The following is a 17,050-nucleotide window of genomic DNA, read 5'->3' as shown; positions in this document are numbered from 1 at the left end:
CCATATACATGCAGTATTCCACCATATACTTGTAGTATTCCACCATATACATGTAGCATTCCAACATATACTTGTAGCATTCCACCCCTTATACTTGCAGTATTCCACCATATACTTGTAGCATTCCACCATATACATGCAGTATTCCACCATATACTTGTAGCATTCCAACGCATACATGTAGCATTCCACCATATACATACAGTAGTCCACCATATACTTGTAGCATTCCACCATATACATGCAGTATTCCACCACATACTTGTAGCATTCCACCATATACATGTAGCATTCCACCATACACATGCAGTACTCCACCAAATACTTGTAGCATTCCACCATATACATGTAGCATTCCACCATATACATGCAGTATTCCACCAGATACATGTAGCATTCCACCAGATACTTGTAGCATTCCACTATAAACTTGTATCATTCCACCATATACATGTAGCATTCCACCATATACAAGCAGTATTCCACCATATACATGTAGCATTCCACCATATACATGTAGCATTCTACCATATACATGTAGCATTCCACCATACACATGTAGCATTCCAACATATACTTGTAGCATTCCACCCCATACTTGCAGCATTCCACCATATAATTGAAGCATTCCACCACATACATGCAGTATTCCACCATATACTTGTAGCATTCCACCATATACATGCAGTATTCCACCATATACTTGTAGCATTCCACCATATACATGTAGCATTCCACCATATAAATGCAGTATTCCACCATATACTTGTAGCATTCCACCATATACATGCAGTATTCCAACATATACTTGTAGCATTCCACCATATACATGCAGTATTCCAACATATACTTGTAGCATTCCACCATATACATGCAGTATCCCACCATATACATGTAGCATTCCACCATATACATGTAGCATTCTACCATATACATGTAGCATTCCACCATATAAATGCAGTATTCCACCATATACTTGTAGCATTCCACCACATACATGCAGTATTCCACCTTATACAGGTACCATTCCACCAGATACATGTAGCATTCCACTATATACTTGTAGCATTCCACCATATACATGCAGTATTCCACCTTATACATGTACCATTCCACCAGATACATGTAGCATTCCACTATATATTTGTGGCAGTCCACCATATACATGTAGCATTCCACCATATACATGTAGTATTCCACCATACACATGCAGTATTCCACCATATACTTGTAGCATTCCACCATATACATGTAGCATTCCACCATATACATGCAGTATTCCACCAGATACATGTAGCATTCCACCAGATACTTGTAGCATTCCACTATATACTTGTATCATTCCACCATATACATGTAGCATTCCACCATATACATGCAGTATTCCACCATATACTTGTAGCATTCCACCATGTACATGGAGCATTCCACCATATACATGTAGCATTCCACCATATACATGCAGTATTCCACCATATACTTATAGCATTCCACCATATACATGCAGTATTCCACCATATACTTGTAGCATTCCACCATATACATGTAGCATTCCACCATATACATGTAGCATTCCGCCATATAAATGCAGTATTCAACCATATACTTGTAGCATTCCACCATATACATGCAGTATTCCACCTTATACCTGTACCATTCCACCAGATACATGTAGCATTCCACTACATACTTGTAGCATTTCACCATATACATGTAGCATTCCACCATATACATGTAGTATTCCACCATACACATGCAGTATTCCACCATATACTTGTAGCATTCCACCATATACATGTAGCATTCCACCATATACATGCAGTATTCCACCAGATACATGTAGCATTCCACCATATGCATGTAGCATTCCACCATATACATGCAGTGTTCCACCAGATACATGTAGCATTCCACCAGATACTTGTAGCATTCCACTATATACTTGTATCATTCCACCATATATATGTAGCATTCCACCATATACATGCAGTATTCAACCATATACTTGTAGCATTCCACCATGTACAGGTTGCATTCCACCATATACATGTAGCATTCCACCATATAAATGCAGTATTCCACCATATACTCGTAGCATTCCACCATATACATGTAGCTTTCCACCATATACATGTAGCATTCCAACATATACATGTAGCATTCCACTATATACTTGTAGCATTCCACCATATACATGTAGCATTCCACCATATACAAGCCGTATTCCACCATATACTTGTAGCATTCCACCATAAACATGTAGCATTCCACCACACACATGTAGCATTCCGACATATACATGTAGCATTCCACCCTATACTTACTTGTAGCATTCCACCATATACATGCAGTATTCCACCATATACATGTAGTATTCTAACTAATACATGTAGCATTCCACCATATACATGTACCATTCCAAAATATACATATAGCATTCCACCATATACATGTGGTATTCCACCATATACTTGTAGCATTCCACTATATACTTGTAGCTTTCCACCATATACTTGTAGCATTCCACCATATACATGCAGTATTCCACCATATACTTGTAGCATGCCACCATATACATGCAGTATTCCACCATATACTTGTAGTATTCCACCATATACATGTAGCATTCCAACATATACTTGTAGCATTCCACCCCTTATACTTGCAGTATTCCACCATATACTTGTGGCATTCCACCATATACATGCAGTATTCCACCATATACTTGTAGCATTCCAACGCATACATGTAGCATTCCACCATATACATACAGTAGTCCACCATATACTTGTAGCATTCCACCATATACATGCAGTATTCCACCACATACTTGTAGCATTCCACCATATACATGAGGCATTCCACCATACACATGCAGTACTCCACCAAATACTTGTAGCATTCCACCATATACATGTAGCATTTCACCATATACATGCAGTATTCCACCAGATACATGTAGCATTCCACCAGAAACTTGTAGCATTCCACTATATACTTGTATCATTCCACCATATACATGTAGCATTCCACCATATACAAGCAGTATTCCACCATATACATGTAGCATTCCACCATATACATGTAGCATTCCACCATATACATGTAGCATTCCACCATACACATGTAGCATTCCAACATATACTTGTAGCATTCCACCCCATACTTGCAGCATTCCACCATATAATTGAAGCATTCCACCACATACATGCAGTATTCCACCATATACTTGTAGCATTCCACCATATACATGCAGTATTCCACCATATACTTGTAGCATTCCACCATATACATGTAGCATTCCACCATATAAATGCAGTATTCCACCATATACTTGTAGCATTCCACCATATACATGCAGTATTCCAACATATACTTGTAGCATTCCACCATATACATGCAGTATTCCAACATATACTTGTAGCATTCCACCATATACATGTAGCATTCCACCATATACATGTAGCATTCCACCATATAAATGCAGTATTCCACCATATACTTGTAGCATTCCACCACATACATGCAGTATTCCACCTTATACATGTACCATTCCACCAGATACATGTAGCATTCCACTATATACTTGTAGCATTCCACCATATACATGCAGTATTCCACCTTATACATGTACCATTCCACCAGATACATGTAGCATTCCACTATATATTTGTGGCAGTCCACCATATACATGTAGCATTCCACCATATACATGTAGTATTCCACCATACACATGCAGTATTCCACCATATACTTGTAGCATTCCACCATATACATGTAGCATTCCACCATATACATGCAGTATTCCACCAGATACATGTAGCATTCCACCAGATACTTGTAGCATTCCACTATATACTTGTATCATTCCACCATATACATGTAGCATTCCACCATATACATGCAGTATTCCACCATATACTTGTAGCATTCCACCATATACATGCAGTATTCCACCATATACTTGTAGCATTCCACCATATACATGTAGCATTCCACCATATACATGTAGCATTCCACCATATAAATGCAGTATTCAACCATATACTTGTAGCATTCCACCATATACATGCAGTATTCCACCTTATACCTGTACCATTCCACCAGATACATGTAGCATTCCACTACATACTTGTAGCATTTCACCATATACATGTAGCATTCCACCATATACATGTAGTATTCCACCATACACATGCAGTATTCCACCATATACTTGTAGCATTCCACCATATACATGTAGCATCCCACCATATACATGCAGTATTCCACCAGATACATGTAGCATTCCACCATATGCATGTAGCATTCCACCATATACATGCAGTATTCCACCAGATACATGTAGCATTCCACCAGATACTTGTAGCATTCCACTATATACTTGTATCATTCCACCATATATATGTAGCATTCCACCATATACATGCAGTATTCAACCATATACTTGTAGCATTCCACCATGTACAGGTAGCATTCCACCATATACATGTAGCATTCCACCATATAAATGCAGTATTCCACCATATACTCGTAGCATTCCACCATATACATGTAGCTTTCCACCATATACATGTAGCATTCCAACATATACATGTAGCATTCCACTATATACTTGTAGCATTCCACCATATACATGTAGCATTCCACCATATACAAGCCGTATTCCACCATATACTTGTAGCATTCCACCATAAACATGTAGCATTCCACCACACACATGTAGCATTCCACCATATACATGCAGTATTCCACCATATACGTGTAGCATTCCACCATATACATGCAGTATTTCACCATATACTTGTAGCATTCCACCATATACATGTAGCATTCCAACATATACTTGTAGCATTCCACCATATACATGCAGTATTCCACCATATACTTGTAGCATTCCACCATATACATGTAGCATTCCATAACATACATGTAGCATTCCACCATATACATGCAGTATTCCACCATATACGTGTAGCATTCCACCATATACATGCAGTATTTCACCATATACTTGTAGCATTCCACCATATACATGTAGCATTCCAACCTATACTTGCAGCATTCCACCATATACTTGAAGCATTCCACCACATACATGCATTATTCCACCATATAGTTGTAGCATTCCACCATATACATGCAGTATTCCACCATATACTTGTAGCATTCCACCATATACATGTAGCATTCCACCATATACATGCAGTATTCCACCATATACATGTAGCATTCCAGCATATAAATGCAGTATTCCACCATATACTTGTAGCATTCCACCATATACATACAGTATTTCACCATATACTTGTAGCATTCCACCATATACATGTAGCATTCCAACACATACTTGTAGCATTCCAACCTATACTTGCAGCATTCCACCACATACATGCAGTATTCCACCATATACTTGTAGCATTCCACCATATACATGCAGTATTCCACCATATACATTCCACCATATACATGTAGCATTCCACCATATACATGCAGTATTCCACCATATACTTGTAGCATTCCACCATATACATGCAGCATTCCACCATATACATGCAGCATTCCACCATATACATGTAGCATTCCATCATATACATGCAGTATTCCACCATATACATTCCGTAGTACAACAAAAAAAGGTACACAGTTCCTCTGGTCGGAGAGAGAAGGAAGAGTTAGACTGTCATGTGTAAGGGGAGGGGGGGGAAGGGGGAAGACCCTTTGTTGGAACTAGGGCTCTCACACACCCAGCAAGCTAGGTGTCCTGCTTCATCATTTGAGCCTGCCCCTCGTCAGGTCGGCGCTGCAATTCCTGACGGGCTCCCACGAATGGGGCTCTTTGGCGGGGATCTTTTGTTCCTGCCGTAGGGTGCTGTGGGGGCAAGGGGCCCTAGAAAGTGTAGATGTAAAGAGAATATGTAAAATAGGTACTGTTGGTCCACAAATGAGGTTTATTCACGTGGTGAACAGCCTAATTAAAACCAATAGAAATTGAGGTGGGTATAAGCACAGCCATGGGCGCCACTGTCCTCGCACTGACCCGCTGGCTGCCAGGGGTTTCAGCTCCCGCCGCATTCACTAGGAGGAATCCATTGGGTTGCCATTACCTCCCCCCCTTTGGCCTAGGCGGCGACGCCATTGAGCCCCTGGTTGTGATGGTCACCTTGGCTGCACACTTCACCGCCCATGGTAGTATATTGCGAGGTGTTGTGTTGCCCTGACTTTCCATTGTTCCTCTCACCCCTGCGGGTACATGGTTTGACCGCATATTTTCCGTTCCGCACTAGCTTCGGTTACGCGGTCCTTGACACACAAACAATTTTTCTTATTCTTAGGACCCATATTGGAGTTCTTTCTCCGCCGGTCACTGCTGCAAGAATTCCTTTTTAGCAGGATAGGTGAGGCTTCCATTTTTTCACTTTTTTACTTTGTTCCTTTGACTACATCACCGCCATTTTAACCCCCATTATGCATGATCTTCGTCCACCCACCCGAGTGAACGATACTGTTTGCCTCTTTATGATCTGAGTCGACTTCATCTTGTGAGTGCACTCCATTGTATTGTATATTGTCATGTGTTTTCTTTTTCCTTCCCTTTTCATAGGTTACTTTTAAGCACCTGTTAGGTATGTGATACTTACACTAACCTTTATTGTAGATAGTTCTTATTCTTGAACCTGAGGAAGTGCCGTGACCATTGTTTTGGCTACCAAGGCACGAAACATGTTGATCTTTGTGAGTGTAGGGCATACATAACTAGTTGCATAATCACTAGTGCTTATACCCACCTCAATTTCTATTGGTTTTAATTAGGCTGTTCACCACGTGAATAAACCTCATTTGTGGACCAACAGTACCTATTTTACATATTCTCTTTACATCTACACTTTCTAGGGCCCCTTACCCCCACAGCACCCTATGGCAGGAACAAAAGATCCCCGCCAAAGAGCCCCATTCGTGGGAGCCCGTCCGGAATTGCAGCGCCGACCTGACGAGGGGCAGGCTCAAATGATGAAGCAGGACACCTAGCTTGCTGGGTGTGTGAGAGCCCTAGTTCCAACAAAGGGTCTTCCCCCTTCCCCCCCCCCCCTCCTCTTACACATGACAGTCTAACTCTTCCTTCTCTCTCCGACCAGAGGAACTGTGTACCTTTTTTGTTGTACTAGTTGATAGGGTATGTACACTGGACCTCATTAATCTTACCCTCTTGTCCCCTTTTTGCTGACACCATATACATTCCACCATATACATGTAGCATTCCACCATATACATGCAGTATTCCACCATATACTTGTAGCATTCCACCATATACTTGTAGCATTCCACCATATACTTGTAGCATTCCACCATATACTTGTAGCATTCCACCATATACTTGTAGCATTCCACCATATACATGTAGCATTCCACCATATACATGTAGCATTCCACCATATACATGCTGTATACCACCCTATACTGGTTTGCATTCCACCACATATATGCAGTATTCCACTATATACTTGTAGCATTCCACCCTATACATGCAGTATGGGAGAAGCTTCTTCCTCCCCAATGGGCCTTGCTAGTTCCAGGGACAGCTGCCTTCTTAGCGAACTAATGTATGTGGCCGATTTTATCGAACAAGAGAAACAGGAAAACGTGATAAAAACATCAGTCAGTAAAACTTTAGTAAAACTTTATTCGGATTACAGCATCAAGGAGCCTGAAATCACCGGAAAAAGCCATTCCCCCGCCAAGATAGGGGCCGAGTTGGCAGGGGGTGTATTCGAACTCTATGTTCCCGCAGACATGGGGTCGGTTTCGGAATCCGAGGATGCGCTCTGGTGCCGCACTGCAGAACCCTCCACTTCGATATATATTGAGACCAGTTCATGTGACCTCTTAAAACGTTAGGAGTTCATCAGTTGTGAGGCCTTCCCTCTCTTGGGTACTGATTACAACGTTTAAGGGAGGCTGAGGGGTGCCCCAACTGAGCTTCTCCCAGCTCCCCCCAGCCCCCCACCTCTGCTTTTCTACATATCACAAAAAAGACGACAATAATGTCTCGCTTTCCAGACGCAGCTTTGATACCATGATACCGCCAGCCTGGCGACAGAGACGGAGGAGAAGGCGAAGGGCGCGGTTTGTTAATAATACATCTTTGCAAAGAAAGTGCTAAACAAGTGACCACTAGCATGTTAGTAGCCCGGTGTAGTGCGCAGTGTTACCTCAAACATTTCCAGGCGCTTTATGCAGAAGAAGACATAACTGTACAGATAAGCACATTCCTTTGAATCTGGAACGTCGGGGGGCCCCGCTGACATCCACTCATCCCTACATTCATCCATACCAGGTGTTTCAAGCCCCCCCCCCCCCCTCTGCATTTATGTATCAATAATAACCAATGTGCAGACATCAGCCTCGCAGCGCTGCCCACTGTGCTGGCAACGGCTTGTATACCAAAGGTGCTCCCTCACCAGCCTGCCAGGCAGAGCTGCCCCTCAGAGGCCTGCCTCGCACGCTACAACTCTCTGGCAGCGCTGCACCTCAGAGGCCTGCCTCGCAGCGCTACAACTCTCTGGCAGTGCTGCCCCTCAGAGGCCTGCTTCGCAGCGCTACACCTCTCTGGCACTGCTGGCCCTCGCCTGCCTGGCAGAGCTGCCCCTCAGAGACCTGCCTCGCAGCGCTACACGTCTCTGGCACTTCTGGCCCTCGCCTGCGTGGCAGAGCTGCCCCTCAGAGGCCTGCCTCGCAGCGCTACACCTCTCTGGCAGTGCTGCCCCACAGAGGCCTGCTTCGCAGCGCTACACCTCTCTGGCACTGCTGGCCCTCGCCTGCCTGGCAGAGCTGCCCCTCAGAGGCCTGCCTCGCAGCGCTACACGTCTCTGGCACTGCTGGCCCTCGCCTGCCTGGCAGAGCTGCCCCTCAGAGGCCTGCCTCGCAGCGCTACACCTCTCTGGCACAGCTGGCCCTCGCCTGCCAGGCAGAGCTGCCCCTCAGAGGCCTGCCTCGCAGCGCTACAACTCTCTGGCACTGCAGGCACTCGCCTGCCAGGCAGAGCTGCCCCTCAGAGGCCTGCCCTCAGTGCTGGCACCTGGTCTGAATCACAGCGCTACACCTCTCTGGCCGGAGTCCGTTCTGCCACTTGTCGACTTCTTTAACAGCGCTGCCCCATGTTCGTCATCAGGTGTGCCTGGCAGTGCCCCCTCACAGAGCAGTGTAGCACTGGTGCCCCTCAGGGGTCTTCCAGTCGCTGCTAGCCCTGATTGTACCGCCTAGAGGAGCTGCCCACTCTCACCTACTCGGTAGTTCCGATACTCACCGCCTTGCCCCCCTTGGATGCCCTTCCCCGGTCTGCCTGGCAGTGTTGCCCCTGTGGTGGCGCATGCGTGGCAGTGCTGCCCCTGTGGAACAGACTGTCACAGCGTCAAAGCTCTCCGGTGTCGTGGCACTGCCAACTCCTCCCCCCCCCCCCCCCCGCTTCCTGACACTGGTCGTTGACCCCAGTAATGGTACCTGACTGGCACTGCGCTCCGTTATTAGATTCGGAATGGCAGTGTCTGCCACAAGCTACAATGCTCCCAGCGGTCCTATATGACTGACTGTGCCGCCACTGTGGTGGCGCACCCCCTGGCACTGCCGTCACTCTGGTGGTGCACCCCTGGCACTGCCGTCACTCTGGTGGTACACCCCTGGCACTCCCCCCACTGCGGTGGTGCACCCCCTGACACTGCCGTCACTGTGGTGGTACACCCCTGGCACTGCCGTCACTCTGGTGGTGCACCCCTGGCACTGCCGTCACTCTGGTGGTGCACCCCTGGCAATGCCGTCACTCCGGTGGTACACCCCTGGCACTGCCGCCACTGCGGTGGTGCACCCCCTGACACTGCCGTCACTGTGGTGGTACACCCCTGGCACTGCCGTCACTCTGGTGGTGCACCCTTAGCACTGCCGTCACTCTGGTGGTGCACCCTTGGCACTGCCGTCACTGTGGTGGTGCACCCTTGGCACTGCCGTCACTGTGGTGGTGCACCCTTAGCACTGCCGTCACTGTGGTGGTCCATCTCTGTCACTGCCGTCATTGCATGGTACACCCCTGGCACTGCCGTCACTCTGGTGGTGCACCCCTGGCACTGCCGTCACTCTGGTGGTGCACCCCCTGACACTGCCGTCACTGTGGTGGTACACCCCTGGCACTGCCGTCACTCTGGTGGTGCACCCCTGGCACTGCCGTCACTCTGGTGGTGCACCCCTGGCACTGCCGTCACTCTGGTGGTGCACCCTTGGCACTGCCGTCACTGTGGTGGTGCACCCTTGGCACTGCCGTCACTGTGGTGGTGCACCCTTGGCACTGCCGTCACTGTGGTGGTGCACCCTTGGCACTGCCGTCACTGTGGTGGTCCATCTCTGTCACTGCCGTCATTGCATGGTACACCCCCTGGCACTGCCGTCACTGTGGTGGTGCACGCCTGGCACTGCCGTCACTGTGATGGTCCATCTCTGTCACTGCCGTCATTTCATGGTACACCCCTGGTACTGCTGTCACTGTGGTGGTACACCCCTGGCACTGCTGTCACTATGGTGGTACACCCCTAGTACTGCCGTCACTGCAGTGGTACATCACTGGGCACTGCTGTTACTGTGGTGGTACATCACTGGCACTGCCGTCACTGTAGTGGTACAACCCTGGCACTGCTGTCACTGCAGTGGTACATCCCTAGAACTGCTGTATCTGTGGTGGTACACCGGTGGCACTGCTGTTACTGTGGTAAAGCTCCCCTGGCAATGCCCTCACTGTGCTTGGCATGTCTCCTCACTGATCATGTAGTTACACCTGCCTGGCAGTGCTGCCCCGGTGCGTGTAGTGTCTGCCTGGCAGAGATGCCCCTGTGATGGTGGCACCTGGCAGAGATGCCCCAGTGATGGTGGTGCTAGCCTGGCACCTGATTGACACTCTAATCTGTGCATGTTGCTACCGCAGGTGTCTTGCAAGGAGCCTGGCTGTTGAGGTAGCACATGGCGGGAGGGTGGGGGGGGGGGGCAGGAGCACCTGGGGGCGGCGGGCGCATGATGCACCTACCTGAGGAGGCCGAGGAGCCGCTGGACGCGGCCATGCCCGCCGGAAGTGCAGGGGTATCTATCCCATGGCCGAGCTCGGAGTGCGTTCCACCGCCCCGGCCAGGGCTCTGCACCCAGCCTGCTTGACAGGGGGCGGCCCTTGCCGCGACACTACCGTGACAGCAGGGCCCCGGCCCTCCCACTGACAGGGGCCCTCCCCTCAGACCTCCCACTGATAGTGGGACCTCCTTTCATCCCTCCCACTGACACTGACAGGGACCCTCCCCTCAGACCTCCCACTGACTATGCCCTCCTTTCATCACTCCCACTGACACGGGCCCTCTCCTCAGACCTCCCACTGACAGAGTGGGCTTTCCTTTCATCCCTTCCTCTGACACTCCCTCCCCTCAGACCTCTCACTGACTGTGGGTCCTCCTTTCACCCCTCCCACTGACAGAGATCCACCTTTCCTCCATCCCACTGATATTAAAGGGGCCCGTCCCTCAGAGCCAACATTGACAGCGGGTCCTCCTTTCATCCCTCCCACTGGCTGGGGCCCTCCCCTTAGATCTCCCACAGACAGCGGACCCTCGTGTAATTCCTCCCGCTGAACGGGGCCCTCCCCTCAGACCTCCAACTGACAGTGGGTCCTCCTTTCATCCCTCCCACTAACAAAGGCCTCCCCTCCAGACCTCCCTCAAACAGGAACCTCATTTATTTCCTCCCACTGAACGGGTCCCTCCCACTGACAGCAGCTCCTCCTTTCCTCCCTCCCACTAACATAGACCCTCCCCCTCAGCCCTCCCATTTACAGTGGCTCCTTCTTTCACCCCTCCCACTGACAGAGATCCTCCTTTCCTCCCACTGATACTGAGAGGGGCCCGTCCGTCAGACCCACCACTGACAGCGGTTCCTCCTTTCATCCCGCCCACTAACAGAGACCCTCCCATCAGACCTCCCACTACCTTTCACCTCCCACTAGCAGAGGCCCTGCAACAGCCCTCTGACTGACACGCGCCCGCCCCTCAGACCTCCCAATGACAGAGCCCGCCCCTCAGCCCTCCCTCTGACAACGAACCTCTTTGCCCTCCCCTCCGACAAGGACCCTCCCCTCAAACCCCACCCCCGCCCGGTCATTGGAAGCGGGGCCTCCTTTCACCATTCTCCCGGACAAGGGTCCCCCCACTGACAGCAACCACCCCAAAGTCGTATCCTCAAACCTGCCACTAACAGCGGGCCCGCCTTTCCTCACTGACGGTGACCAGGCCTCCGAGAGACCTCACCTCACAACGCACAAAAACAACGAGCCCTCCCTCCGTTCCGCCCACTTGCAGGGCCCTCCATCAGCCTCATGGTAACTGAGGGCCCTCCTTTCATCCCTCCCGCTGGCAGAGGTCCGCCCCTCAGACCACCCACTGACAGCGGACCCTCTTTTCATCGCTCCCACTGTCACTGACCGGGACGTCTTAGACCTCACCTCATACCGCCCCATAACAACGAGCCCCCCCCCCCCTTCCACCCACTTGCAGGGCCCCTCCCTCAGCACTCATAGTAACTGAGGAACCTCCTTTCATCCCTCCCACTCACTGACAGTGGGGTCCCTCAGCGTGGCCCTTCCAGGGACAGGGTACCCCCCTCTCCCCGAACCCTCATCAGTCTTGCCATTGATAGATCGCTCGTCTCAGCCCTCCCACTCACAGATAGCCTCTCCCAGACCTCCATTGACTGGCGGCTCACCTTCCCTCTCATACTCACAAGACCCTACTCTTGGCCGCCCTCTATGGGGCAGGGGTCTGTAGTGTCTCTTTTTATTCATCCCCCCTTCTCTCATACAATGCACAGGCGCTGCCCCTCAGCCCTCATACTGACAGGAGGCCACCGTCCCTACATCCTCCCAGATACATTCCACTGGAAGCGTGCCCTCTCCTCAGCCCTCCTACTGACAGGAGGCCACAGTCCCTACATCCTCCCACATGCCTTCCACTGACAGTGTGCCCTCTCCTCAGCCCTCTGGCTGACAGGAGGCCACTGTCCCTACATCTTCCCACATACCTTCCACTGACAATGCGCCCTCTCCTCAGCCCTCAACCTGACAGGAGGCCTCCGTCCCTCCATCCTCCCAGATACCTTCCACTGACAGTTTGCCCTCTCCTCAGCCCTCAACCTGACAGGAGGCCTCCGTCCCTCCATCCTCCCAGATACCTTCCACTGACAGTGTGCCCTCTCCTCAGCCCTCAACCTGACAGGAGGCCACAGTCCCTCCATCCTCCGAGATACCTTCCACTGACAGTGTGCCCTCTCCTCAGCCCTCATACTGACAGGAGGTCACAGTCCCTACATCTTCCCAGATACCCTCCACTGACAGTGCGCCCTCTCCTCAGCCCTCCTACTGACTGGAGGCCACAGTCCCTACATCCTCCCACATGCCTTCCACTGACAGTGTGCCCTCTCCTCAGCCCTCTGGCTGACAGGAGGCCACTGTCCCTACATCTTCCCACATACCTTCCACTGACAATGCGCCCTCTCCTCAGCCCTCAACCTGACAGGAGGCCTCCGTCCCTCCATCCTCCCAGATACCTTCCACTGACAGTTTGCCCTCTCCTCAGCCCTCAACCTGACAGGAGGCCTCCGTCCCTCCATCCTCCCAGATACCTTCCACTGACAGTGTGCCCTCTCCTCAGCCCTCAACCTGACAGGAGGCCACAGTCCCTACATCCTCCCAGATACCTTCCATTGACAGTGCGCCCTCTCCTCAGCCCTCAGGCTGACAGGAGTCCACAGTCCGTACATCCTCCCACATACCTTCCACTGACAGTGTGCCCTCTCCTCAGCCCTTACGCTGACAGGAGGCCACAGTCCCTCCATCCTCCGAGATACCTTCCACTGACAGAGGGCCCTCTCCTCAGTCCTCCTACAGACAGGAGGCCACAGTCCCTTCATCCTCCCAGATACCTTCCACTGACAGAGGGCCCTCTCCTCAGCCATCATACTGACAGGTGGCCACAGTCCCTACATCCTCCCACATACCTTCCACTGACAGTGTGCCCTCTCCTCAGCCCTCATACTGACAGGTGGCCACAGTCCCTACATCCTCCCACATACCTTCCACTGACAGTGTGCCCTCTCCTCAGCCCTCACGCTGACAGGAGGCCACCGTCCCTACATCCTCCCAGATACCTTCCATTGACTGTGTGCCCTCTCCTCAGCCCTCAGGCTGACAGGAGGCCACCGTCCCCCCATCCTCCCACATACCTTCCACTGACAGTGAGCCCTCTCCTCAGCTCTCAGGCTGACAGGAGGCCACAGTCCCTACATCCTCCGACATACCTTCCAATGACAGTGTGCCCTCTCCTCAGCCCTCACGCTGACAGGAGGCCACAGTCCGTACATCCTTCCAGATACCTTCCATTGACAGTGAGACCTCTCCTCAGCCCTCAGTCTGACAGGAGGCCACAGTCCCCACATCCTCCGACATACCTTCCAATGACAGTGTGCCCTCTCCTCAGCCCTCACGCTGACAGGAGGCCACAGTCCGTACATCCTTCCAGATACCTTCCGCTGACAGTGTGCCCTCTCCTCAGCCCTCACGCTGACAGGAGGCCACTGTCCCTACATCCTCCCAGATACCTTCCACTGACAGTGTGCCCTCTCCTCAGCACTCAGGCTGACAGGAGGTCAAAGTCCCTACATCCTCCGAGATACCTTCCATTGACAGTGTGCCCTCTCCTCAGCCCTCAGTCTGACAGGAGGCCACAGTCCCTCCATCCTCCGAGATACCTTTCACTGACAGTGTGCCCTCTCCTCAGCCCTCCTACTGACAGGAGGCCACCGTCCCGCCATCCTCCCAGATACCTTCCATTGACAGTGAGCCCTCTCCTCAGCCCTCATGCTGACAGTGGGCCACAGTCTCTACATCCTCCCAGATACCTTCCACTGACAGTGAGCCCTCTCCTCAGCCCTCAGGCTGACAGGTGGCCACAGTCCCTACATCCTCCCAGGTACCTTCCACTGACAGAGGGGCCTCTCCTCAGCCCTCATACTGACAGGAGGCCACAGTCCCTACATCCTCCCACATACCTTCCACTGACAGCGTGCCCTCTCCTCAGCCCTCAGGCTGACAGGAGGCCACAGTCCCTACATTCTTCCAGATACCTTCCACTGACAGTGTGCTCTCTCCTCAGCCCTCAGGCTGACAGGAGGCCACAGTCCCTACATTCTTCCAGAAACCTTCCACTAACAGTGCGCCCTCTCCTCAGACCTCATGCTGACAGGAGGCCACCGTCCCTACATCCTCTCACATACCTTCCACTGACAGCGTGCCCTCCCCTCAGCCCTCATACTGACAGGAGGCCACAGTCCGTACATCCTCCCAGATACCTTCCACTGACAGTGTGCCCTCTCCCCAGCCCTCAGGCTGACAGGAGGCTACGTCCCTCCATTCTCCCAGATACCTTCCACTGACAGTGTGCCTTCTCCTCAGCCCTCACACTGACAGGAGGCCACCGTCCCTACATCCTCCCAGATACCTTCCACTGACAGAGGGCCCTCTCCTCAGCCCTCATACTGACAGGTGGCCACAGTCCCTACATCCTCCCACATACCTCCCACTGACAGTGTGCCCTCTCCTCAGCCCTCACGCTGACAGGGGCCACAGTCCCTACATCCTCCCACATACCTTCCACTGACAGTGTGCCCACTCCTCAGCCCTCAGGCTGACAGGAGGCCACAGTCCCTACATCCTCCCAGATACGTTCCACTGACAGTGAGCCCTCTCCTCAGCCCTCAGGCTGATAGGAGGCCACAGTCCCTACATCCTCCCAGATACCTTCCACTGACAGTGAGCCCTCTCCTCAGCCCTCAACCTGACAGGAGGCCACAGTCCCTACATCCTCCCAGATACCTTCCACTGACAGAGGGCCCTCTCCTCAGCCCTCAGGCTGACAGGAGGCCACAGTACGTACATCCTCCCACATACCTTCCACTGACAGTGTGCCCTCTCCTCAGCCCTCAGGCTGACAGGAGGTCACAGTCCCTACATCCTCCCACATACCTTTCACTGACAGTGAGCCGTCTCCTCAGCCCTCAGGCTGACAGGAGGCATCCGTCCCTACATCCTCCCAGATACCTTCCATTGACAGTGCGCCCTCTCCTCAGCCCTCACGCCGACAGGAGGCCACCGTTCCTACCTCCTCTCAGATACCTTCCACTGACAGTGTGCCCACTCCTCAGCCCTCAGGCTGACAGGAGGCCACCGTCCCTACATCCTCCCAGATACCTTCCATTGACAGTGCGCCCTCTCCTCAGCCCTCATGCCGACAGGAGGCCACCGTTCCTACCTCCTCCCAGATACCTTCCACTGACAGTGTGCCCACTCCTCAGCCCTCAGGCTGACAGGAGGCCACCGTCCCTACATTCTTCCAGATACCTTCCACTGACAGTGAGCCCTCTCCTCAGCCCTCAGTCTGACAGGAGGCAACAGTCCCTACATCCTTCCAGATACCTTCCATTGACAGTGAGCCCTCTCCTCAGCTCTCCTACTGACAGGAGGCCACCATCCCTACATCCTCCCAGATACCTTCCACTGACAGAGGGCCCTCTCCTCAGCCCTCAGGCTGACAGGAGGCCACAGTCCCTACATCCTCCCAGATACCTTCCATTGACAGTGTGCCCTCTCCTCAGCCCTCAGGCTGACAGGAGGCCACAGTCCCTACATCCTCCCAGATACCTTCCATTGATAGTGAGCCCTCTCCTCAGCCCTTACGCTGACAGGAGGCCACAGTCCCTCCATCCTCCAAGATACCTTCCACTGACAGTGTGCCCTCTCCTCAGCCCTCCTACTGACAGGAGGCCACCGTCCCGCCATCCTCCCAGATACGTTCCACTGACAGAGGGCCCTCTCCTCAGCCCTCAGGCTGACAGGAGGCCACCGTCCTTACATCCTCCCAGATACCTTCCACTGACAGTGAGCTCTCTCCTCAGCCCTCAGGCTGATAGGAGGCCACAGTCCCTA

The 17,050-nt window shown here is 51.3% G+C and overlaps 1 protein-coding gene across 2 annotated transcripts in view; it reads right to left on the bottom strand.

Annotated features, from left to right (window-relative positions):
• CHN2 (chimerin 2) overlaps positions 1-11,207 on the bottom strand; it is a 531,221-nt gene extending 520,014 nt beyond the window's left edge. For both annotated transcript variants that reach the window (XM_085630409.1, XM_085630408.1), the window contains exon 1: positions 11,063-11,207. In XM_085630409.1, the coding sequence (XP_085486535.1) occupies positions 11,063-11,096 (34 nt within the window). In that variant the 5' untranslated portion in view covers positions 11,097-11,207. The remainder of the gene's footprint in view (positions 1-11,062) is intronic.
• Positions 11,208-17,050: the final 5,843 nt, after the last annotated feature.

The sequence above is a fragment of the Triturus cristatus genome, chromosome 10 (genome assembly GCF_964204655.1).
Source record: "Triturus cristatus chromosome 10, aTriCri1.1, whole genome shotgun sequence".
NCBI classification, from domain to species: domain Eukaryota; kingdom Metazoa; phylum Chordata; class Amphibia; order Caudata; family Salamandridae; genus Triturus; species Triturus cristatus.
Note: the sequence above shows the minus strand (reverse complement) of the source record. Positions and strands in the feature narration are given on the sequence as shown.